At 41.3% G+C, this 26,976-nt stretch overlaps 1 protein-coding gene across 3 annotated transcripts in view; it reads left to right on the forward strand.

The window, feature by feature from the left end:
• The window catches only part of Slc44a1 (solute carrier family 44 member 1), a 175,493-nt gene that overhangs the window by 21,985 nt on the left and 126,532 nt on the right, over positions 1 to 26,976 (forward strand). For all 3 annotated transcript variants that reach the window (XM_028779916.1, XM_028779915.1, XM_028779914.1), the window contains exon 2: positions 18,310 to 18,399. In XM_028779916.1, coding sequence (XP_028635749.1) covers positions 18,310 to 18,399 — 90 coding nt within the window. The remainder of the gene's footprint in view (positions 1 to 18,309; positions 18,400 to 26,976) is intronic.

Here is a 26,976-nt window from a genome sequence, read left to right on the forward strand (position 1 = left end):
TATCTATCTATCTATCTATCTATCTATCTATCTATCTATCTATCTATCTATCTGATATCAGAGTACCCTGTAGTAAACAGTAGATGGCATCAATCCAGATTTGTTCTATGGGGGCTTCAAATGTTTCTGCTGCCATACTATGTAGAGAAGCCTGGAATAACTCCATGTGGGCTGACTCAGGCACTGGAAACAATAGGGCTGATGGGAAAATAGAGTAAGGATAGAACACTAAACCAAGAAAGCTTAAACAAAGTCCAGTAAATGCTACAAATAAGAATGAATAAACAGGCATCAAGAGTTTCGCCTGTTGTTTATCTAGGCTCACACTGGGGAAGGTCTGTGTCATCTTACATCATGGGATCCTGTGTCCTTTGAGAAGGAAGTCTTGCTTCTGATACACCATTTCGTAAGAGGCAAAGGGCTGATTTAGTGCATAGCCTTGTTAGTTCACACAGGGAAGAAGGCCTGGACATCTTCATCTGCATCTGCAGCCCACAGTTAAAAGAAGTCAGTGGTCTGAGGTCACTTCTGTAGATTCTCAGACATCCTCTAACACCAGGTTGTCTTCTGTTGCCAAGGCTTTCTTTTTAATAATAGTGAAAAAACTTACCTCTGCTTGAAAACATCAGCATGCTGGGAAAAATCTCCTGGGAGCCAGTGTGCCCTTATGACATTATGCTGACGCCAGTCGTGTATGAGGCCAGAAACACTGGCAGAGCAGACTGTGGGGCTGCCCTCTGTTTCTTAGATCTGACCTGCAGCTGGGATCCGCTTCTTTGCTATTTTCGTTATTCTTGTTAAAATAGATACTTACTCAGGGACTGCAGATATGGTTCAGTTGTAACATACTGGTCTAGCAAACATGTAGCCCTAGGTTTTATTCCTAATACTGCACATAAAGAAATGTGGATGTTTAGCAAGAAATGCCATAACGTTAGTTTCATAGTGTGAAGAGATGTATACTAGTGTATGTTCAGAAGTCTAGCACTTGGGAGGCTTAGGCAGAAGAATTCCAAATTCAAGGCTGCCTGGTGCTATTTATTTAAACTTCAAGGCTATTCTGGGTCATAAATGACTTGATATCTCAAAAACAAAACAAATGTGAAAAAAATCCAACATCTGTCTTAAAAACCATTTTTTAAAGAAATCACATATACACAAATAGTACTGTGTTGGGGCTGGAAGTGGCTCAGCAGTTGAGAACACTGGCTGCTTTTTCAGTGGACATTTCAGTTCCGAGCACCCTCGATCCCAACTCATAATTGTCTGGAATTCCAGTCCCAGGGGAGCTTGTGTTCTCTGTTGATCTCTGCAGGCAGTGCACACACATGGTACACAGACATATAGTCTCACAAACACTCATACACAATAAATATCAAAAAAAATTAAAATATTTAAATAAAACCCATGGATACATCTTTAACAAGACCCACTTGTTAGGCAAGTTAATGTATATGACAATGAGGACTTAGTTTACATTAGATATTTATACTGGGTTTATTATCACCATTAACATTGTTCTAGAAGATTAATTAATGTAGTAAGCCATAAAGCCAAAAACAAGAGGAATGACTGCAAGAGATGAATTAGGAAACAAAATCAACTAGGGTTATTAATAAGCTCCGTGGCAGACAGTAGTCTGCATGTGTAGTTACGTAAGAAGTTGTTTATTAAAGAAGCCATTGTGAATCAACAAACCATTTGTAACTTATTAGATTTAGTTAAAGGCTTTGGATAACTTATAATGTGCATCATAGTAAAATCTACGAAATAGATAACAGGTAGAGACAATATCAAATAGCCAAGGGACTTAAAAGCAGTGAGGGAGGATCTGAAGTCAGACTGATTTGACTATGCACAACTTTTATTTATATGTAACAAATTGGATGGTAAAGTGAGTCACAGCATGCGACTGTTGGGGTTTGTCCAAAGGAATTAAAAAACCCAAACTATCAGATGTGGTGACTCACACCTGTTACTCTAGCACTTAGGTCATGGGGGCAAGTTTTTTTTGGGGGGTCAGTGTTTCTCTGTGTAGCCCTGGCTGTCCTGAAACTTACTCTGTAGACCAGGCTGGCCTTGAACTCAGAGATCTGCCTGTCTCTGCCTCGTGTGCCACCACAGCCTGGCTGGTTTTTTTGTTTATTTCTTCTGTTTTGTTGTTGTTGTTGTTATTGTTGTGTTTTTTTTCTTTTCCCTTTGAGTTTACCTTCCATTGTGGGAAGTAGGATTCAGCTGGAGTTCTATAGAATTTATCTGCAAGCTGGGTGTGATGCTGTTAGAAGCCCTGTAGTTGTTTGATGGCTGTTCCTGGGTATCATTATTTTGGTAGTTGCTTTTAAGGGACTGATGGAGATCGGTCTTTAAATGGAACAGGATTTGTAATGGACACAGACAGGCCTGACTGCACCCCCGCAGGGGTGGTTTCCACAATAGTGTATGAACTAGACAATGTCTGTCAATGCCTGAGACTTACTCAGAGACTTACTTTGGTTAGAATCAAAAATGACTTCTTATGGGTGGAGCATTTTAATGATTAGTTATGGAGACTGACAGCTGCTTGTATTTTTAAAGCATTTATTTACTCTAGTTTGATCTGTTGCCCCCACCCCCAGTCCCTTAATAACAGGATTAGTGTCTGTCACTTACAGGGCTGTTAATTTGGTGACTCAGTGTTCCTCCTCGCTTACTTGGGAATTTCTAGGCTTTTCTTCTGGGTATGCTTTTAATCACTTTATAGATCTCTAGTTGGTTTGTATTGCAGAGCTTGTGATGTGAGCATGTGTTCTCCTGGAAGCATTCACTGCTGCTGAGATCATTGACTCTCTGAGCTGGGAGGGACTGAGTTGTCTTCTCATACTGGTGTTTGATCTTAGAGTTTCCTTTGTTGTGTACTTTGCCTTGAGTAATTTGTTGGCTCTTGAGTCTTGGTAGTTCGATTGTAACCCTAAAGGGGACTTAAAGGTTTTGGGATAATGTGTCACCCTCACATCTGATAGTACCTTGACCAATTAGTCATCTTTTGGGTAGCTGGAGGCCAGTTGGTTGTCTGGTGATGAAGTATTGCGCAAAGTCAGGGTGCCCTTTAGTACCTTCACCCTGACTTTGAGCACCCGTGGGAAGACGAGTAGCCGTGTAAATAGATTCAGAACGCACTCCTGTGTTCTCAGGCTTTAAGGGCAAGGTTGTGTGTTGGATGTTGATGATGGAGAAACTGTGTCTGTGAAGGTACCAAGTTCTCTAGCAACTGCACAGAAGCCATCTGCAAAAGCCTCTTCCTTCAGGCAGACATGCCCAGCCTTTTGGTATTAAACACACCATTGTCAAACATAAGGTTCACATCTGAGGACTGCACAATTAAGTAACAAAAAGATAGCCATACATATAAAGACGACGTCATAATGTTTAAGTAAGCTTACACATTTGTGCTGCGATTCATTCATAGCTGTACTGGGACACATGCTTCCTGGCCACACATAGAGTGTGAACTCTATTTGATGAGGTTTCAGGTTTATCATGGAAGGCACCGAAGGCTGTCAACAGGCTTGACCAAGTATCACTGACTTACCAATTCACCAAGCCCTGGGCATTTAAGATTCATGATTTTACTAATACACTAAGTATGCATCTGTCTGTCAGAATATGCAAACAACATCAAAAAGTCCATGTGTCCATCCTGAAGGCTAATTTATTAAAGACTTAACTAACTGCTGACTAGAAAAATCTTATCTGTAAGGCCAGTGTGAAGACAAAGCCAAATTACTTTAAGAATTATTTAATCCCCACTTTTCCCCCCAGGGTTTCTGTAGTAGTACTGGCTGACCTGCAACTCACTCTGTAGACCAGGCTGGCCTCTAATTCAGAGATCCACCTGCCTCTGCCTCCCAAATTCTAGGATTAAAAGCATACGTCACTACCACCTGGCTCAGAATTATTTACTTTTAATTGATAAATAGTGTTGTTTTTGTTTGGTTGGTTCGTTTTGTTTTTTTGTTTTTTCCCATGACAGGGTTTCTCTGGATAGCGCTGGCTATTCTGAAACTCCCTCTGTAAACCAGCCTGGCCTTGAACTCAAATGGATCCACTTGCCTCTGGCTCCCGAATGCTAGGACTAAAGGCATGTGATACCACCTCCTGGCTTAGAATTATTTACTTTTAATTGGTAAGTAGTGTTTAAAATAAAACTCAATCAAATGAAGCCCTTCATGACCCCACCTCATGAGAGAATGAGGTTAACAACTTCCTCTCTCACTCAGCACCTAGAGTCACTGTGTATGTAGTAACTTGTATTCTACAGTTGCATTTTTCAGTAGCCCTTAGGTTTTGTTGCACACACTGCTTGTCAACTTAGTAGCAGCCAGAGGACAGGGAGAAGGCTGCCTGACTATATGAAGTCAAATAAAGGGGAGTAGGCTAGGTGACTCAGAGGCCTTACTGTCTAGTCAGCAATAGGCACATGTCTCTGCTCAGGCACCCTGCCCCAATATAGTATGGCAGGACAACATTAGGTTTAATTGTCAATATATCTGACCAAGTACTGCTCCGGCGCCTCTGAGGTTCTCTGTAAATATGTATGGCCCTGCCCAGTCCATTTTCTCTGCCCAGTCCAATTTTCTATAGCTGTTTAACTACCATCCAGTTTCACTGTGGAACATGAAGTGGTTTTCCGTCACTTTAAGATGCTATTTCTAACTCTACATGGATCTATCTTTTAGTTCTTTGTAACTTTGTCATTTTTTCCCCTTTTGTAGTGCCTACAAAGAGATAGGATGACTCTAAGAAAATCATCACTTTACCTAGTAAATCTAGTAACTTAGGATTTAAAAAAAAAACCTAAACCAAACCAACCAAACCACGTCGGAGCTGGAAAGGCGGCTCAGTGGTTAAGAGTGTGCACTGCTCTTGTTGAAGACCTGAGTGCAGTTCCCAGATCCAGTGTCAGGTGACTCACAACAGCCTCCTCCCTCCAGTGCCAAGGGGACCTGATGTCTCTGTGCCTCTGTGGGCTCCAGCACATGTACATACCCACACAAAGATTCATACATGGAAATTAAACTAAATCTTTGAAGGGAAAGGCTATTCATCAGATTAGTGCTTCCATGAGGCACTTTTGCTTTTATCTATCTGACATGGGAGCTGCATGAGTAATGTCCCTCAAGTTCACATGGAATCAGGACTTCACATGTTGTGTCTGGGGACATTCTGTTCTACATGTAACTCTTTACTGAAAAAAAAAATCCACAGGCTGTACAATCTTCTCATCTCACATTTACTGCTGGATGGGTTTTATTCCTTCCTCATAGTTGTGTGAATCAGCACCTTAATCAATTTTAGAAGACTTTCACAAACTGTTCCCCCTGCTAACAAAACCCCACTTACTTCTCCTTCTCCATTTTCCTAAACTCCCACTCAGCCCTGGGCAAGCACTGTGCTACTTGCGAACTGGAGATTTACCTATTTTGCCTATTTCACACAGGTGTCTGGGTTCCTGCACAGAATGTTTTCAAGGTTTGCCCATGTTGTGTCCTGTATCACAACTTATTTCATTTCTTTGGGATAAATACTCCATAGCTGAGGTGAACCACATTCTATATGGTTCTTCATCAAATAGTTGTATGGATTTTTTAAAAATTTAATTAATTTTATGTCATACGGGTATTTGGTCTGCCTGTAAGTCTGTGTACCACATGCGTGCCTGATGCCTTTGGAGGCCAGAAGAGGGCGGAGGCCAGAGGCCAGAGGCCAGAGGCACATGTTGGATTCCTTAGGATTAGTGTTACAGATGGTTGTGAACCACCTTGTGGGTGTTAGGAATCGAACCCAGGTACTCTGTAAGAGCAGTGTCTTAGGTACTGGGCCATCTCTCTAGACCCTGCTATAGGGTTTCTTAATGGCAATGAATGACTGTGTGTTTTGCTCTTCCTGAAGTGCAGACACTTTACGAGTAGATGCTGCAAATGGGCTAGAAGGAAACAAGAGACTGTTTCTACCTGTGAAATAACCACTGTAGTGTTTTCTTCAAATACCAAGAATATTTATTTGGACATTTGGGGATTACCTATGAAATCAAAAAACAAAATGCTTTAATATGTTTTCTTGGTTAGAATCTATAATTTTTTTATAATAAAAGGGCTAACTATAAAATGTGATCAAGATCTTTTTCCTATCATTTTGATATCTTTCATTTCCCTGTCCCCCCCACCCCACTCCCTCATATCCACATAGGGTATTCCACAGTGTCATTGGGTAGAGTAGCCATGGTTTGTTTGCTTAACTGAACAGAATGGCTATGGGTCTGGAGGCCAAATATTCACTTTGTTGTATTGTAGAACTTACTGTGGTAAATAACCATATTACTTAGCACCCCTGTCCTTCATCAGTAAATCAGAAAATCATCAACCTTATGGGTTTGTTGTGCAGATTAAACGAGTTATTAGAAGGAAAATACTTGGCATGTCGAGTATATTCGTTGATACTAGCTGTAATATATACATTTGTATGACAATATATAGGCATGTTAATACATGTATTAAGGCAGATTACTTTGGTACTGTGTCTGATTATGTTTGATTCATGACTTTTGTCACCTTGAATAATTGTGTGCATTTAGTTCTCAGACCCAAAGGGACACTCATGTGCACTTTTGTCTGTCATCTTACCCTTCTTGTGTGAACTCAAGTGGATTGTGTTATACAAAGGGAGCTGGGGAAAAGTAGGATCCAGAAATGGCTGGTAAGCAAGAGGAGAGTGAGGATCAAGTGATGGATTCTTATGTGCTCCAGCTTAGCTCTTTTCCTGTGGTAAGGATAAATTACTGACCGAAGGAATAAATTCTTAAAATCATTACATTCATTATGGGTTTCAGAATTAGTGTTTCCTCTGACTTTCACTAAAAAATTTAAGACCTTCCAATGAATACACATCCCGGAACATGACCTTCCAACATAACACACATCTCAGCACATGACATACACACACCTTCAGATGTATTATTTTGCTTCTTGCTCCTTAGCCGCTCAGTATAGATGGATGGGGCATAAGACGGAGAGAGCGGTCAGCTCCCACGTTGCATGTCACCTGAAAGCCACTGTTCTCTTGCCTCTTGACCACAGTTGTCTGTACAGCTCTACACTCATTTATTTCTTCTTGGCTTTGCAAGCCTGATTTTTACTTGATGTCACATCATGGGAACGACTCATGGGTGTTTGGGATGAGTATTTGTGGGAGTTCCTTTCCTTTGATGCCTCCTTGGGAAGTTTCTCACACTGCATTGAGAAAGGGCATCAGGAGTGATGTAGAGCTGAGTTCTGCTAGAAGCTTTAAAGTGCCACCAAAGAGATCTACCCTTGTCTGAGGAGTAGGGAGGCCCGGCTAGCTCCTCACAGTCATGGGGAAGAGAAGCTAGGGTCTGAGCTGGATGGGGCTCCTTTCCCTTGCTGTACCAGCTCTCTCTCCTAACATCCCTACCCTGCATTCTCCAGGAAGAGTCTTGCTTCTGCCCAGGCTATTTTTAGCATGAAGCTTTCTAATGAACTTTGAAGTGTTCTGATCTGTCTTCAGTGTCAGGAAGATTAACTTAAACATTTCTTTCTGATGGTTTTGATGTTGTGTCCCTTTGTAGTTGACTTTTCTACCAAGAAAGTAGAAAAAGATTAATCTGGAGAAGTGGAAGCCGATATTCTCTTTCTTCCATAATTAAATGGCATTAATGAAACTCGAGATGGAAAATACATTATAAATCAGATTTAGTCCCCTCCCCTTTCAGGACTTTAATATTTGCATATATTGTTTACATAGCTCCCAAACAAGAGTATAGATTGAATTCATCCCGTTTTTTATGCAACCTTTATCATAATCATCTTTATGTTATTATGCAGTTTTCTTAATTATTTTTATGATTGCTTAATATACCATTTTCATATTTAACAGTTTTCTATTGTCTAGCTAATTTCTAATTATTTCTCATAATATAACACTGTGCTGAACATATTATGTGCAGCTATTATACTGTTGTAGATTATTTCATTGGGTTCTTGAAGTATATTGTCAAATTACTTTCTGAAAGTGACTAACCAGTTCATATTACTGTTTTAACATAGCTTTAAACAATGTTGCCAGCCTTTGGTGCAAATGGTTTTCAGCAGAAGTACCTAACCACAGCTCTTCTACCCATGGTTTTTAGAAATATAGTGAGACATGGCTAGACAGGTGCTTCAGCAGTTAGGGGTGCCTACTATCCTTACTGAGGGCACAGGTTTAGTTCTCAGAACTCATATTGGATCACTCAACCACCTGGAACTCCAGCACCAGGGAGTCTGGTTCTCTCTCTCTCCCTTCCTCCCTCCCTCCCTCCCTCCCTCCCTCCCTCCCTCCCTCCCTCTCTCCCTCCCCCCCCTCTCTCTCTCTTACACCAATAACACCCCAATAATAATAATAATCATAACAATATCTTTAAAAAGAAATATGGTGAGTGAGGTTGTGTTGTTTTTATCCCAACTTCCCAGAGGATTTGTGACTCAATAATTTTTGGAGAGTCTCACTATAAAGGCTTAGAGAAGTTGTCTGCAAAATCTAGATTTAGGGGGACTGAAGAGATGGCTCAGCAGTCAAGAACACTGCTTGCTTTTCCAGATGACCTGGATTTGATTCCTAGCACCTACCTGATGGCTCTTAACTATCTGTAACTCTAGTTCAGGGGATCTGGTGCCTTCTTCTGGTCTCTGAGCACCAGGCACACACAATGGTGAATAGTTGTAAACTCAGGCAAAATACATGTGCTCATAAAATTAAAAAAATTTTTTTAAAAAAATAATCTAGACTTTACCACTATTTACAAAAATATAGACTTTATTTTCTTATATAACCATTAATGAACATCTGAGAAATACAGCTGTAGGAAAAGCCATCCTGTGGTACAGTGGGAATTATCTACTACAGGAGAGGCAGTAAGGATGTTTGCCCTACAACATTTCATCCTGTGGTTAAGAGACCTAGCCTTGTTGATTCATTCATTAAGCAATTACTCAGAGCCTACAATGTAACAGGCTTTCCTCCACTCATGAGGGTATAGCAGTAAACAAAACCAAGAAGTCCTGGTCCCCAATTATGCTGTGAGACAGGAAATATCAATACAGATTCAGTTGTCTAAGGGAAGATTCTGTACATGTTGTTTTAGACTTGCATTTTTTTTTTGACAGGGAGTGGGGGAGAATTTTTCAGCCCCTATATATATAGGGCTGACTTTTGTTTTAAACAGACATATTGTTCTTACCCTCCAGAAACTCATACCAGGAAATAATTATATAGACTAGTAATTACTGTGGTGTTAATACTCACAGTGTGGTCAAAGCGAGATAAAGGAAAGGAGCCTAGCTTATATTTGAGGAGTTCCTAAATTTCTTTTCCAGTATGGGAAGTATGTGATGCCTGTTTACATTCTAATCATGGAGCTGAGTTGCATTTCTGTCCATGGCTCCTGTGGACTGAAAATACCTTCATTGGCCAAATGCCTGATTTTCACTTAAGTCATAAATTTTCTCAGAGTCACCTACACCTACATGCTTTCTTATGACCGTGCGGTCTTTATGTTGCGTCTCATGGGTTACTGGAGCTTCACAAAACATGTCCATTATAGATAGGAAGCACAATTGGAATAAGAATCTTTTTTTTTAAACACCCATGAAAGGATTTTTAAAAAGTTATAGGATAGCATGAAAACCCAGGAAGTTGATTAGTAGTCTGGAGATGAGCCATACCAGTGGTTCTCAACCCGTGGGCTGTGACCCCTCTGGGTCACCTAAGACCGTTAGAAAACACGATATTTACAATACAGTTCACAACAGTAGCAAAATTACAGTTATGAAGTAGCAACATAAATAATTTTATGGTTGGGAGTCACTACAACATGAGGAACTGTATTAATGGGTCACAGCATTAGGAAAGTTGAGAACCTGGGAGACGTTTGGTTCTCTCTATCCATCCTGGACACCATTAGCTATTAAAGAAGTTTTAACATCTGTAGGATGTGATAGGAATCAAATGGATCCCATAATATAATTTTAGGAGATTAATTTTACTTTTCAAACATTGCTTCAGATTGATTGAAAGGAAAGAGATGCTGGAGGTAGCACTGCTGGAGGATTATAGGCAGCTACCGCCTGTCAATGCTAGAGGCAGAAGGTGTGGTTAGCAGTGTGGCAGAAGGCATTAACCTGGTGTCTGCCGAGCAAGTGTCGCATGCAAGGATAGTCACCAAGAAGGCAAGTAACAGACCCATGGTTCTTTCTGTAAGAGGAGGTGGAGGTATCATGACAGCATTGGTGACATACCTCCCTGGGATCTTTCTGTCACTACAGACAGCTCAGAAAGTAAGTCTAAGTTGCCTTTCCTTAGTCAGTTGAGTGCTTCCGATTTAGCGTAAAGTTCATGAACTAAGAAAAGTAGTTAGACACAGATGTCCGTATCCACTCAGTGTATCTTATTACCTTTAACTGCCTGTTAGAAATCACGCTTTGATTTTTCACCTTCACAATATAAATTGCCGTAGCCAGGCTTAGCAAATGAAACAGATTTACTTAAGGTAAATGTGAGTAGTTACCCACCCCAGGTCCTTGACTGAGCTTACCCACAGGACTGGCAGTGTTTGAGAAATCCTATTATGAGATTTTATTTGCAGGTGCAGTGAGCCCATCTGAAAGCCTCCATGTTTTATTCCTCCTGACTTCATCACGCCTGCTCATCCTACTGAAAACTGCCCAAACGATGCACATCAGTTCTTTTATTCTTTTGTTACTACTCTGTGCAAATAAAAGCATCTTGGGGGATTTAATGATGCAGTATGTCCTTGGAGGGAGCTTTGGGAGAATCTGAGTGTACAATTCTTTGTCTTTAATACTAGAGGCTCTTGTGTAAGACAGATTGACAAGAACCAAATTAAGCCCTCATGGGTAGGCTAGTATTGCCACATAAGAGCCTGAGTCACACACATTTCCTGTGTAGCAGTAACCTCTGAGATCGACATATCTAGTGTGTTTTAGGGATGTATCAAGGGGCAGTTGGGATGGTGGGAGCTGAGCAGAACTGTGCAACTATCAGACCATCTTGGAAATGGCTTGTTTAAGCCAGGAAATAAGGGCTGATGCTCATGTTAAAATTTAAAAGAAAAAGTTGCAAATTACCCCAATAGCCCAGGGATCTATGCCACTTGAAAGGCATATCAAAGCTAGCATTGGCATTCGTAGGCATTATTGGCTTTTCATTGTAATCTGGAAAGGCAGCAACAGCGGATATGTGCTGTAACGGTTTAAGCAGCAGATGGGATGGGTGACTTGTGTGTGCTTGTCATCACATACTGGCGTCAGGTTCTGTGCCGTCCTAGCCTGCCAGCTTCATGCACCTTATCGCCGACCTGTGCTCATGGAAACATGTATTGATGACTAACTATTACATGGATAACCCAGATTCTGCTTCGGTTCCAAAGTTTTGGTACTTTGTTTTGGTCGATGGATGTTTGAACAACTCCTGCCTATGATTTGTCTTGTACTTGCTTGCAGAATTTACACTCCCCTGGCATGCTTTATCCTCTGGGCTGGTTGCATCCAGTGCTGAAGAAAACAGCTCCCTGGCTCAGTTCCAGGTTATAGCAACCCTTGATATATATGACCAACCAGTACTTAACTCAGGGTTAATAGGTATCTCACCAGTGACAAGTACACAAAAATACTGTTCAGGAAGTGTGGTAAATACAGTCCTTTGCTACGGGTTAAGAAAACAGAAGCTATTTTTCCTCATTTCTAGTATCTCTTCCTAAATGAAGAGAAAAACCTATAAGCATATAGAAAAAAAAATCTGAGAGATAGCCAACATAGTGTTTCTATTTGTTTTCTACTAAACATTTGTGAGTTGAAATAAAATTCCTACTTGGCAGTAGATGGTTCTCTATCATAGCTTGCAAGAATTTTTAGTGTGTTTGGAGGCACATGACACATTCCATTTTAGACACTGAGGGATCATTTCAGGGTTTTCGTCAGCACGTAGGCCGCAGAAGTTTGCCAGGTGATTCCTTCAGGGCTCAGAACCCTTTCCCAGAGGCTCCTTGTCTGTGGTTCCGCAGCAGCTTGTATACTCCTCTATGTTGGCACGGTTTGCTGTGTCAAGGTGCTTGGTTTATGTCTTTCCCACTAACTGAGAGCTCAGTAAGGGCAAGAGGTGTCTAACCTGTCTCTGAATTACAGACACTCTGTGTAGTGTTCAGTGCTATTGAGGAACCATGAAAATGTGGAGGATATTATCACATGGTCAAACACAGGTTAGCTGACCTTTTGGTGGTGTATTTGCTGTTATTGAAACCATGCTTATAGAAACATGGCCTTTTATAAATGGAGTTCCAGAGCCCGGCATGATATGTTATTATATTGCTATAGGAAACTTTGGGGAAGCTTTTCATGTCTGTCCTAATTAGGCTAAAGTTTACACACAGACACAATACAAACAGGACAGAGGACATCGGTCTTTGTCTTTAGCTGTTACCTGGGCCTTTTTCCTGAGAGTTTACCCTTCTTCTTTTTCCATATTTGAGACCTAGTTGGCACTTTTAAATCCAGATTGTTGCCTTTGCCAGTCTGATCTTTTTATAGCTTCTTAATCCTTTGTGCTCTGCCTAATTCTATGAAGTAAATTCCTATCTGCCAGCCCCCTCCCTTGGCTGTGGCCTGCCCTGTTGCAGCTGATGCTCTCCAGGCACTTCTGACTCTAACTAGTTAACCGAGCTAACTAGTTACAGCTCAGCACTTGCCAACATTTCAGTATGTTGGTGTTAGCTACAAATAAGTTCACTGAATATACTTCTCTATGAGATAATATTAAAAGTTGAGTTAAAACTTTGTGCAAGTTGATGTCGTAAAGAAAATTCATATCCTTCAAAGAGCTCATGAGCTTCCTGGGAGGTGACCGGTTCAGCTTTTAGAGTTGGGGTGAGTGTAGGGTCAGTCATACAGTTGTTATAACTTTGATGTTTATAAGAGATATTGCAGAAACTAAAATGCTAGATACCCATGCAGTGTAAAGCATAGGAATGTAAAGATGCTAAGTCTTGTCCTTACCTAGCTTTAAGGATATAAGAACATGAATAATATGATGAATGACATCTGTGGTCTGGCATAGAAGAACATATACACATTTTTATGTAGTATTTGTGTGTGCGCATGTACACGCATTCATGTGTGTATTTGCATGTTACATTTGTCTTATTTGACATAAATTTCTGGTTCCTTAGATCTGTCCTTTGATTTCTTTTATTATTCTTGGAAAGTTTTCAGTTACTATGTCTTCAAATACTTCCTCTGTCCCTCCCCCACCCCCCACCCCCCGTCTTCCTTTTGGCTCCTGCTCTGTGTATGTTAGACCATGTCATCTTCATCATACCCTTCGAATGATGTGGTTCTGATTTCTGAGTTGGAATTTTTTTTCTGTTTGTGTTGGGTACCTTGACGTTATTCATCACTTCCTTGGCCATATTTACTTACAGAGAAGCCTGGCTGCACTTATTTTAGATTTTTTTTTTTTAATATCCAGTATTTCCTGGAGAATTTCTTTGCATTGTTCTCTCTCTGCTAGAGTTTGAGAACTCAGGTTTCAGCAAAGCTTTCTCTCAGCCTTCATTTCCTTTCCTAAATAATAGAAAGGTGGAGACTGTACAATACTGACAGGGTGTTTTGAGGATTGAAGGAGGTCACAGGTACAGGTGGAGTCTTTGCTGAGACCTTCCTCTCTCCCTCCTGGTCTCAGCCACTCATTAAAGGGCGACTCCACATGGTTACTTGGCTCTATTTAGTTCCTTAGTGGTAAGATTTTGTGAGAGGAGAAAGACCTAACATTTATCCACAGTCTATATTAATCTCCTGTAGAATCTGATGAAAGAATAAAACTCACGTTTTAAAAGTGCGCCTGCAGCACATTTTCTGGGTCTGTACTAGATGTTAATTGGAAGAAACAGATAGCATTAAATCCAGTTGTCACTTGGTTACATCTGTTAAAAAAATCATTAAAATTTTTCAACTGTTGGGCTTCTTGGCTCGCTTGAGAAATTTCATGGCTCGTAATATGCCGCACTCAGTTTCTCTGCATTTATAGGACGTTAACATTATCAGCCTGGTTTCCGAGTATTTGTAATGAGAAGAATTGCTAATGCTAACTTACTGACTGCTAGTAGGAGGATTTAGCAGTCTTACTGGAGCTGACTTTGGAGTCATGGACTTGGAATTGAAATGCTGGCTGCACAACTCTGAACAAGCAACCTTGGGTTGCTTATTTAATTTCGGAGTCTAAGTTTGTTCATCTTTGGAGCAAGGATGTTACCTACATCAGCAAGACAAGTGGGTGTAAAGCTTTAGATATAGGAATTCCTGCTTAATAAGAAACCATCATGATAGCATTATAAATGACAGCCAGAATGAGATACGCTGCCATTAGACCGTTATTTTAATATAGCTAAAGGGGAAAGAGAGTTTAGTATTCTTACACCTTTTATAAAAAAGGTCACACTGTAAACAAAGAGTTTAATAACTAGGAGGGTGTTAAACTGAAAAGCGAATATTGATGTGTGATAAAAAATAACCAAGAATCCAGTGCTTTTGAGTGACAGATATTGCCATGAAGCCTGCTATCCTCTTCTGGGATGTCTCCGTCGTTACAGTATGTGACCCAGAAGCCCTTTTGTGCTTCCCTTCTCCCTGGATTCTGTCACCATTTTCTCTTTGTACCTCCAGTCCTTCTTCCTTGTATTCAGTAGAGATTTGTTGTGTATTTGGCACAGCAGTGGCTCACAACAACTCGAACTGTTGCAGTGTTGAGTCTTTGTATTTGTCTTGTTATACTGAAGGTCCTCTGGCTTTATGTTGTAGATGGCAACTTCAGCAGTAACAGACTGAGTGTTGATCTGGAAATGGTTGCAGATGAAGAAACTACATTAGTCTAAGGCTCTGTCCCGCCTATGCATTGGGTTTAAGACAAACAAATAATAGTGTTTTCCAGTAGAGCTATTGTTTTGTAAATTACTATGGAGTAAATATAATGAATTTTGGAGGTCTCCAAATACTGTGTCCATGAGTAATTTTCCTGCAGTGGCCACTATTCAAGATTGAAAGTATTTAATACAAAGCAACATTCTTTATTCACACAGTGAGCAGCTGTCTTCCCAAGTATAGACTACAATTCAGGCATTTGAACAAAGTAAGAATAATGTTGTTATTTTTTAGTTGTTTTTCTTGTCATCCCAAAAGTTTGCACAAAGGTACAACCCTGATCTTAGTTTGTAGAGTTGGAAGTAACCTAAGAGACCCCAGTCTCTCTCTTTCCCTGCCACTCAAGGAGATGAAGGAATTCATCTGAAGTCAGCTAGTTAATGACACAGTCCGGGGAGAGGAGCCCTCATCTGTTAATGCCACAGCACTGCACTCCTCTGGAGGAAACTGCCTACTCATTCCTGGGTCCCACCCCTAGTCAGAGTCCTTGGGTGAGGGTTTTTTCCATGACTAACTAGTGTTCTTTTGTTTTCTTGTGTGGGTGTCTGGGAACAAGCTAACAGTATTTTTGTTGTAACAGTTGAACAGTGTAAGGCATAAGGAGACGTTTGTCTTTAGTACCTTAGGCAGAAAGAAATGATTGTAGCTCAAGTTCTCTGCCTTCATTGTTGCTAGGCAGTTATTATTTATTTATTATTATTTATTTCTTATTTATTATTATAATTATTTGGTTATTATTTAATATATAGCATATAATGTGTGTGGTGTTTGTGTGCCTGTGAAGGTCAGAGATTAACATCTGATGTTTTCCTCAATCACTCTTGACTATACACACACACACACACACACTCATCCCTTCCTTCCTTTTATGTGCATGTGCTACATACAGTATGCATATAGAAGTCAGAGAAGAACTTGAGGGAGTCAATTCTCTTCTCTCATGTGGATCCTGGAGGTTGAATTGAGGTCAGCACGTGTTGTGGCAGGAACCTTTGTCCATTGGGCCCTCCATCTTATTTTCGGAGAGACAGACTCCTACTGAATCTGATACTCCCCAGTTCACAAGACTGCTGATGGCACGTGCTAAAGATCCTGCTGTCTTGGTCTGTCCCCCACTAGAACTACTACAGGAGCACTCCAGCACACCTGAGGTTTTTACATGTGTGCTTACAATCAAACTGAGCTCCTTATGTTTGTACACAGGCACTTCACCAAATGATCTGTCTTTCCATCTTGGAGGTGGCTATTTTTTTTAAAAAAAAAGATTTATTTGTTTTATGTATATAAATACCTACATGTATGTATGTGTACCACATGCCCATGGAAGTCAGAAGAAGGTGTTGACTTCTTGGGAACTGGAATTATGGATGGTTGTGAGCAACCACATGGGTGCTTGGACTTGGACTCAGGTCCTCATAGGCAGCTCTTTCTCCCCCGCCCCCCCCCCGAGAGGGTGGGTTTCACTGTATAGCCCTGGCTGTCCTGGAACTCACTCTGTAGACCAGGCTGGCCTCGAACTCAGAAATCCACCTGCCTCTGCCTCCCAAGTGCTGGGATTAAAGGCGTGTGCCACCACTGCCCAGCAGTAGGCAGCTATTTTAATGTGAGCTTCTTAACCTTGAACTCTGGATTCTTAAGAAAATTATGTAAATATATGTATATATTTTAAAAGAAGAATCTGGAGTTTTCATCAAAGGATATTTAGTTTAAAACTGTTGTTTAGAAGAACTAAGCTTGATTATAATCTTGAGTACTGTTACACTAGAGGACTGGCCTATCTCCATTGCTTCCTCTTCCAGGGTTGCTCAGGTGGCCTCCACTGAAGGCCTCCGTCTACTTCTTGCAGGGAGCTTTACTCTATTTTTTTTTTTTTTTGAGATCACAATATAACCTTTTCCCTTTTGTCTTTACAAACCCTCCCTGACATCCTTCAAATTCATGGTGTCCTTTTTAGTAGTTGTTATTGCATGCATGTATGTATGTCCATATATTTCTAAATATACCCTCCTTAGTCCATATACTATCACTTGCATATATGTTTTCAGGGCTGACCGTTTGGCCCTGGACAGTCAATTGATGTGCTCTCTCCTGGGGCAAACCATCCCTCCTGCTCCCAGCCTTCCACAGTTGCATTATAGTTCCTGGGTGAGGCCTCCTGGCTTTTTTGAGGCTTCCTTCTCTTTCCCTTCCCTGCTCCATTTTCAGGACAGGGTGTGAGATTTAGGGATGTTTGCTCCTTAGAGAGTTCAGGAGAGTTAATTTTGTTGCAGTTTGATTGAAAAGCGTGTGAGAACTGACCTAAGACTGATGCACTAAGAAAAAAAATTGAAATTCCAGTCAATACTTTGCAAATTAATGTTCAGAATGTCTCTACTCCTCTAGTTAGGAACCTCTCTGTTTGAACTAGAAACATTTTCATTTTCTAGGAACATAGTGAAAATCCAAGAATAGTGGCTTAGGAGTTGCTCAAGTCTGTCTAGGAAACAAAAAAAGAATATTTCCTTCTTGAATTGTATTTAACTTTGACAAATCTACCTTTTAAGAAGAATTCATTTGATGAGCTTCCTTGCTAAAAGAGAACATAAAGAAAGCATGTTCTCACATGTTTGTTTATCTAGCATCTGGACACACAAAGAAAAGCTCACACAAATGGAAGAGTTAATTTGTTTATTCATTTCAGGAAGCTCTCATTGAGAACATACAAAGGTTTAGGCATTATCTCAACTGATGGGAAAGGAGACCGGCCTGGTCTTTTGCTAGGCTCACAGTATGTTACAGACTCAGGCTACCTAAGAATAACAGTTCAGGGATGAGCATGCAGCTTAGTTGGTAGGTGCTTGTCCAGTTTGCACAATGCCTTGAGTTTGATCTCTAGCATCACATAAGCCAGATGGGTGGCTCACAGCTGTAATTCTAATACTTAAGATATATAAATAGAAGCAGGAGGATTAGGAGTCCAAGGTCATCCTTGGCTACATGAGGAGCTCAAGACCAACCTGGGCTACATTAGACATTGTCTTACAAGAGAAACAGAAAAGAATAACAATTCAGCATGCTAAATATTTCAATGGAATACCATAGAAACTATCCATATTAGTCCCATGACGGCAGGGTGAAAGTGGGACCAGAGCCACTGCAATGTTGGCCATAGAAGCCAGGGTTGACTTCACAAAGACACTGTCCAGAAAAAAACAAAAAAGGATGTGGGTAGAAACGGTGTGTTTGTACCTTTCCAGTTTAAACTAAAATTGGCACTTACCATGTTCTCTTACTTTGTATTTTGAATTAGAGCTCCAAACGAGAATGGAAGCCGTTGGAGGACCGTAGCTGCACAGACATACCATGGCTGCTGCTCTTTGTTCTCTTCTGCATTGGGATGGTAAGGATACTCACGCTAACCACGCCTCAACTCTGGATGCAAGGGAGGGGGAAGCGAGACCTTCCAATGTATCTCTTCCCTACCGTAAGCTGGGATCATTGGCGGGGGGCTAAGGTACCATCAAGGGGGCTTATTTTCCCTTTTAATACAATTCAGTAGTATTTGGTATCCTTTTACTATTTTGCTTTCTTTTATTTTATTTGTATGAAAATGGAGATAAAAATGAAGGTGTCTTAGCTCCTTCACTCAATCCTTCGTGAGAGCCAGATCATTTCCTGCATGTTTCTTTGAAATCTGATCTTGAAGGGTTAGTTGAGAATCTTGAGTACCAACTCCTCCAGTCACATAAACTTCATGGCTATCCTTGGGCCAGTCTCTTCTTTTCCAAGGGACTTTGACCAAACCATCTCAGTCAGTCAGCAAATTCTCCAGGGCAGGAGCGAGGATTAAAAAGAAAACAGACAAACAACATTGTAGCACGACCCCAGTCAGTTCTGAGGCCGAGGTGGGTTTATTTTTTCCCAATCTACTTTTATATCATTTTAATTACATGCAAATAATAAGAACAGTTCTAGGTTGAGAAACATGCAAGGCAATAAACAAAGTCCCGTGATCACTATTTCTAGAGATTTATCAGGATGACCAAGATATCTGAGCCTACTTCCCTGTCCTAGCTCAAAGTCATATTCTTGCCTGAAGCCTACTTCTTTGTTCTAGCCCCAAATCAGATTCTTGCCTGAGCTTACTTCCTTGTCCAGCCCAATGTTAAATTCTGGCCAAGCACTCCCCAAGCTCTCCACAGAACTTGTCATTCCTTTAGAAAAATGAATGTTAGCCATCTGATATCTACCACACTGAACTTTCACAGTTTTGAGTTCTTCCTCCAGGGGAAGAGACTGTCCAGTACTTTGTCTCTTATGTTTGGCCCCAGTCTGCCATGCTGTATGATGAGTGGCATCTCTCTGATGGCAGTTAAGACATCTACCGATTCCATACTCAGTAGAGAAGAAGAGAATGGGAGGCCATGCAAGGCACTGGGTTTGTGGCACACCTACTCTGCCTTGCCAGAATTTAGCATTCATGGTTGTGGTTGCTGCCAGGGTGCTAGGCTCCAAAATAATAGACATACAGCTTTAGCACTGACTGGTTGGTTGAAGCGTTGAAGGACTTAGGAATACTCATCTGGCTCGTCACCCCCAGTTTCTAGATTAAAACATGAGACCTAAAGAGGAAGCTGAGGACCGCCCTCAGGTCACATGGCAGTGAGGGCTTGCCCAGCTCTGCCCTTGCTCAGTGCTTTCTGTCACCCTTTCTCTCTTCAGGGAAACTGCACAGCATATCATTCTGTCCCATGGTATCTAACCCAGAGTGCAATCACTCCGTCTCCAGCAGCCCAGGTCTTATAAGTTGGATTTTTCGCCCCATCTTCCTGCCCTTTCTATACAGGTTCCTTTTGGACGTATTGCTTTTCGTCTATTTAAAAAAAAAAAAAAAGTCTTCAAGATTCCTTGTCTCTTAAGCTACGGTTGTAGTCAAGGTTCTAGCCCCCAGCAGAGGAAAAGAAAACAGTACATTTGAATGAGATCTGATAAGCTCAGGAAAATAAGCAGTATTTGTTTGAAAGCTATAGTACACTTTCACCAAATTTAGGACACACAGGAGAGATCAAAATGCTAACTCTGGCCTTATGAGCTATTCATTGTTCAAGTGTTTGCTTACCTTAGTGGAATGACATCAGATCATCACCATGCGTGAATATTCACGAAGAACATGGAAAGACTCCACTTAATAAAGCCAGCCTACAGCATTTGCACGCCCATTGTAACCCCAGAACAAATAGCAGCTGACCTTCAAAATTATGTTTGTAAAAACATGTGCAGTGCCACCCAAGGTGCTTTTGATTTTCTGTGCTCAAATAGCCCAGGAAAGTGCCATCATTAATTTAATAGACTGATTTGGGAGTTACTTACGCGTTAGGAGCTATTTACCGAAATGTTTTAATGCAGTGGTAATTAATATAATGTCGATTTCATCACGATGGTAATTAAGACCCACTGTGTGTGCTTTTAAATATAGGCACCACATTATTTGTTTTGGAGTGACTCTTTTAAATAGGTTACTTTCTCATGGAACTGAGCTGATGTCAAGCCATGAAGAGATGGAAGGAATCTAAAAGTTCCGCTGCCCATCTCACAAGCGCAGCTGAGGTTCAGAGTCTTGCTTCTGGTTTTGGGTTTTGTTTTATATGTTTTTTTCATTCACCCCATTTGAATTTCATTCTGTAGTAAACCATATTCCAAATGCTCAGGGTTCAAAGTGTTACCCAAATTTTAAAACCATTTGGTTGGCAATTGAGAAGGCTCAGTGTGCAAAGGAGCCCTCTGCCAAGCCTGGTGAGTGAGTATGGTCTTCAGGACTCACATGCCAAGCCTGGTGAATGAGTATGGTCTGCAGGACTCACATGCCAAGCCTGGTGAGTGAGTATGGTCTGCAGGACTCACATGGTGGAAAGAGACAACTGGTTCTCTCACGCTGTCCTATGACCCTCATGTGCACGTATGCAGCACGCACAAAGAAATATAAAATATTAACATTGGAATATTGGTGCATATAATATGATAAAGTATCTTGGGAATGGAACCCAAGTCTGAACATATATTCCTTTATTCCATATATACCTTATAACCATACCTTAGGTAATTTTATGTAGTTTTGGCTGCAGCTCACCACGGGAGGCTACACATGCAATTTTCTACATGTGGCCCATGCTAGTGCTCAGAAAGTTCCAGATCTTGATGCATTTTAGACTTTTCAGGTTTTCAGATGGGCAATAATCTGTATTCATTTTTATTCTTTTAATTTTTTGAACAATGTTCTTCACTAGTGTTAAAAGAATTCTCTATTATTTTTTTTTAATGTGTGCTTTCCTTGCATGTATTTTGGGTACCATACCTGTGCCTGGTGCTGGCAGAAATCAGAAGAGAGGGTCAGGTCTGCTGGAGCTGGTGTTATACATAACCATAACACCCATGTGGGTGCTGGGAGTTGAACCTGGGTCCTCTGCAAGAGCAACAAATGCTTTTTAACCGCCAGGGCCATTTCTCTGTCCCCATCTGGAATTTTAAAACAAACACTCAACAAGCATCCATGTAATTCCCTGAATTATCCATTGAGATAAAGTTTACACCCATGTATCCACAAGGTATTATAGTGATGATAAATTTTAGCCTATCTAGTAAGTGGTAGAGATAGGAAATTTCTATGTCCTTTTCAGGGACTGGCCCTGCTTGCTCCTTTAATAGACTGTTTCCTGGTTAGCTTGTAGCCTGGCGTTCAGACCTTAGCTTTATCTCCTTTATTGCCTGATACATAGTCTCTTCTTGGATATTTTAAGACCTTCTTCTCTTTCACCCACCCTCATTACTATTCTTATATTTGCCCATGCCCATCTCCTTGTCACGATTTACTGTTTGTTCTCTAGTTACAAGGTTTTTAGTGCTTGAATTGTTAAGAACACACAGTGTTTTTCAGAGTAAATTGTTTCAGTCTTCTTGAGCTGCTGTCATTCATGCTTAATTTTGGGGGGAAGAGGGAGTGCAAAATCTTATTGGCAGGCTGGGGTTTAATTCATAATGTAGCGGTAGCTTCCTGCATGCTGGGTTTACAGGCTTGTGCTGTGTGTGGTGTCTGGCCCCTGTTGGCTTGGAACGTGTAATCCTGCTTCTGCTAGGATCTTTAATCATATCTGGCTTAATATGCACTTCTAAGTCAAATAGTTCTCAATTCTACCTGGACACGACAGTCATCTGGAGTTTCTGGTTAGAGATCTCACTTCTCAGCTCTCATTAGTGATTGTGCCATAATCTCGCGAGAGCCGGTGATGCGCTGCGGTGGAGACTCCGCTCAGTGCTCTGATGAGTCCTAGAAAGGATCTGCAAAGTTGTGACATGACTGAGGTTTTAGGGGGAACTCGGGTTCTAATGTGTTCTAAAGGTGGCTTGGAAGGTGGAAGACATTGTAGGGAGAACGCAGCAGGAGACTAGGACAGCAGTCCAAATAAGTGGCGACAGACTCAAAAGGTGTGCTTTTAAAAAAGGAGAAACAGCAAAGAGACGAAAGAAGCATTTTTGGTGCCGGGCAGTGGTGGCGCACGCCTTCAATCCCAGCACTTGGGAGGCAGAGGCAGGCGGATTTCTGAGTTCGAGGCCAGCCTGGTCTACAGAGTGAGTTCCAGGACAGCCAGGGCTACACAGAGAAACCCTGTCTTGAAAAACCAAAAAAAAAAAAAAGGAGAAGGAGGAGAAGGAGAAGGAGAAGGAGAAGGTTTGGTAACGTTTACCAGTTGTTACTGTGGTAAGTAGGTAACATTTACCAGTGGTAACGTTTACCAGTAGTCTCCATGTACAGCAGTGAGAGTCAAGTCAGCATGACTCTGAGGTTTTTACTCTAGTGATTCTGGGTAGAACCTTTCAGTTTACTTCCTAACTCATTTCTCTTAGATTCCCAGTCATGGTTTCTGTACTTACCAGGAATAGGCACCTAATTTTATGCTTCCCAATCATTCCTTGGTAAAATGACTTGGGTCAGCTAATGGACCTGATCCTCTTATGGAAATAGATATGAGAAGAGAAGCTCGAGACAGGAGATGAGCTTACCACACAAAGGGCAGGAACCAGAGGAGTGTCCACATGGAAATGGGTCATCTCTGCTTACTGTAGGGTAGACATGGTAGGGGTTGGACATATAGAAACACATATCTGTCTCATATAGAAGTGTACACTAGATTGATCACATCTCAGGTTTTACAGATTAAGGAAATCAAGACACAGTTGTATTCAATAAGTGATCTAAGATTTTACAGTGGCAGCCTTGGTCCCAGAAGGAAGCAAGTCTCCATAGAATCACTTTGTTGCCTGGAATCAGGAACAACAGAAGATGTTTTTGTCTAGGACATGGAGCTTTGGAAGAGAGTTAATGTGTTTTCTAGCTGGTGTCTAAGATTGACCTAACAGCTGGGCAATACTTCCTCCTCCTTAACACGGATTTAGGAAGCTAGGGCCAAGGGAAGCATGCAAGAAAGAGAACAAAGAACCCTCTTATTCCACATCTCCATATGCAGCCTGCAGACACTGTTGCTCTAGATGGAGACAGGTTGTGCAGGAAAGCATGGTGACTGGGGAAATGTGGACAGAGAACATGGCTTTGAGACGTGGAGAATTTCAGAAGAATACAACATCTTGAACACAAGGATGGAGTATTGGACACGGGTCTGAGTCTGAGCTGGATTTAGGAGCTGCTGTATAGGTGCCACTTTAGGGACCTTTTAAATTCTCTAGCATTAGTGTAGTTCTCAGGGCATGCTGTCTCCCTCCACCAAGCGCATTAACTCTGAGTGAGCATGTGTGAGAGCCAGCGCAGTGCTGAGTTACCTGTTTGATCTGTTCTCTGCCAGAATCACAGAGGAAAAGACAGTTGGTAGAAAATTGCCAGAGGGATTTTGGCCCAGGTGACAACCAGCTTTTGTTAAGTTCATTTTCTTTTCTGTTCTTTTTAAAAATAGTGGTAAAAAGGCATGTAGCATATAATTTACCATTTTAATTTTGTTTTTTTCTTTTACGTTTGAGACAGGATTTGCTGTGAGGTACAGGCTAGCCTTATATTCCATAATCTTCCTGCCTCAACTCTGGAGTGATGGAACCTGAGACTACCATCCCATGCTGCTGTGCATAATGCCACTTTAACATTCTTAAAGTATACAGTTCAGCTAGATACATTTTTAATCTGCTTTTTCCCTATCACTGTAGTAAACCAAGTGAATTATATATTCTCTCTGCAGTTAGACCTTTAAGTTCCTCCCCTACCCCTCGCCCACCTTTCTATAGAACTTGGGATGTGGAAGAGTTTGGAAAAGACTCTACACTACTAAGGACATGGGCCAGAGAATTCAGTTTCTGAGGCATGTTAGTGCCAAAGGCAAGATCAGGTCTCTGTTCCTTGTCTGTTTTTGTTGCTGTTTGTTTTTCTTTTCTTTCTTTCTCTGTCTCTGTCTGTGAAACTGAGTCTTAGATTTAGATTTCCATCCCTTTGCATCCCATGGTTTTTTTTCTTTTTTTCCCCTTTAAGAATACTCTGGTTCCTTTATGGTATGTTTTACCTTTGCATATACTAAAAAAAAAAAAAAATGCTTATTGTGTACAAGTTTCTGAGATTTGTCAAGTATTATTTTTCTTCCTCTTAGAGCAATATTAAACTTTAAAGGAATCTGAAAATTCAGTATGCTGACAAAAGCTTTGTTTGCATAAATATGCCTTGTGCCAGGCCTTCTATTCTTACTTTAGCTGCTAGATCCAGATATCCCTCCCAGTTTCAGAATTTTTTGGAAGAGGAGGAACAGAAACCAAGTATTATCCCACCACTTTAAAAGTGTGGTTTTGGGGAGACCGACCCCGCCCTGATCACCATCTAGGATGTTTGATGTTTGAGAAAGAGCTGGGCTGGTGTGTGGCCATGAACCGCCACCCATCCCCCATTCACTATTTTGGGATATTCATATCCTCCTCCTCCTCACCTCAGGTTTTTGTTGAACTCTAACCCCCACAAAGGCCATCTGCTCTGCTCAGTTGCTTAGTTAAAATGTAGGTGTGAAAATCCAACGCGCACACGGCAGAAAGTTTATCCTGATGGTGTATAAGTCTAAGCAAATATTTTATTTAAGTAACATTAGCCCTGTGACAGGGGAGCAGTGGTTTCTTATTTGCCAGTTCTCCTCCTCTCATTTATAACTGGTACCCAGGTCTTGTCTGTGACCCTGTCCCTCAGCTCTAGGCCTTTCTCTGCTTATAGCCACCCAGTCTGGCTATAAGCCAAGTGAGAGTGGCCTGTCTGCTGTACCTCTTCATGCCCTCAGGGTAGCGGCCCCCAAAGCCTTTCAAAAGCCTGAATGTTTTCATCATGGTTCCCTTCCTTAGTAACAGTGGTTGTATTTTGCTCCACATTGACAAGCCTTTCTCCTCCTAAACATTCCCTTCTGTGATGTGGTTTCCTTCTGCTGGGTGCCTTTTCCCTCCTCTATCTGGAAAGCTGTGAAAGTATTGAATGTATCCTGAAAGCTTTCTCCTACCCTGTTTTAATTTCACATACTGTGTTTCCATCCCCCTCACCCCCACCCCTGCTCTCTTCTGAAATTATGTTGTTGCTTGTATTTGGATCTTTGTGTTTTTCTTTTTAAAGAGATGGGAACTTCAATTAATTTGGCCTCGTTCTGCACCTTCAGTACTAGAACCAAGTGGGAAGTCCTTAGGATAAGAGGTGTGATTTCTTACTCCTTATTATCTGTTATCCCACCCTTGCGGCTTCTCAAACTCCCTGCTCTTGTGCTTCTGGAAGCTTCTAAGAACTTTAAATGACCTGTGTGGAAATATGACAGTGTTCCACTTTAGCATACATATGTAACACAATTTATACCCAGCCATGCCCCAGCGGGATGTGCTGTGGCGTACAGTAAAGGGTAGGAAACCCGTCCTGTGGAACGTCATATGGAACTATTAAAAAGTAATCGGGAGGGGAAATCAGAAACCATCTAAAGGAATCTCATGTTCCTATCAAATATAAGAAAAAAACTATAAATAATGAAAGTGAAACATAACCTTTTAATTGACTATTTTGCTGTTCTGGGCTAGTCAGAAGTTTAGTTGTGATCTGAAAGTATTTTTGTAGACTAGCAAAAATACCAGCATTATTACTCATTTTTTGCCCCCTACCCCACAAAATTTTGTTTGTTCTGACATAGGTAACAGATTGAGCAGGTTTTGTCACTTCTTGGTACTGATATCAGCCTCTGCGGGCCAAACTTACCATTCATATGTACTACTGACAGCTTCTATGTATTGATCAGCTGCCAAGCCGCAGATACTTAGCCAGGGATTGGGTCTGCATTACCTCCTCTGGCTCTCATCATTCTGCTGAGGATAGGTGCACTCAGCGTTAGAGGTGAAGAGAGCAGAGTGTGAGTTGGTACTTAGATCAAAGGTGCCCAGGTGGTAAGTCCAGACACTGAGCTCATTAATACCTGTGTTACTCCATGATCCTTCTTAGTACCCTTCTGTTGTTCTAACAAGTTCTTAATATAACAGTGCTGTCTCAGCTAGCATTGACTTGAAGTCCACAGTGGACTTAGCTTTTTTCACTGTATAGAGAAGGGGAGAGGGAGCAGAGCCACAGGGGAGTAGAAGCAAGTGACTGCAGGTCAACTGCCCCTGGAGTCAGTGCGGGCTCTCAGCTGATGCTTTGAGGGGGTGGGGCACTAGTGTCTACCAGGGCATGCACTTCCCATTATTGTCTCTAGCATGTCCTACACCAGCCTTTGGGGTAAGGGATTTTAATCTCGATTACTGGAACGGGAAACTTAGGCTTGAGCTAGTTTGACCAAAGTTGTACTCATAGAAAATGGCGTCATCCATGTCCTATTGATAACACAAGAGTGTATAACCGAAGTCCAGAGTCTCTCTCTTGTACATGCTGTGGTTTCTAATAACAGGATATGAGCTGTTGTTTAAGCTCTTACTGTAGTGCGGTTCC

The sequence above is a fragment of the Grammomys surdaster genome, unplaced genomic scaffold (genome assembly GCF_004785775.1).
Source record: "Grammomys surdaster isolate TR1022 unplaced genomic scaffold, NIH_TR_1.0 363, whole genome shotgun sequence".
NCBI lineage: Eukaryota > Metazoa > Chordata > Mammalia > Rodentia > Muridae > Grammomys > Grammomys surdaster.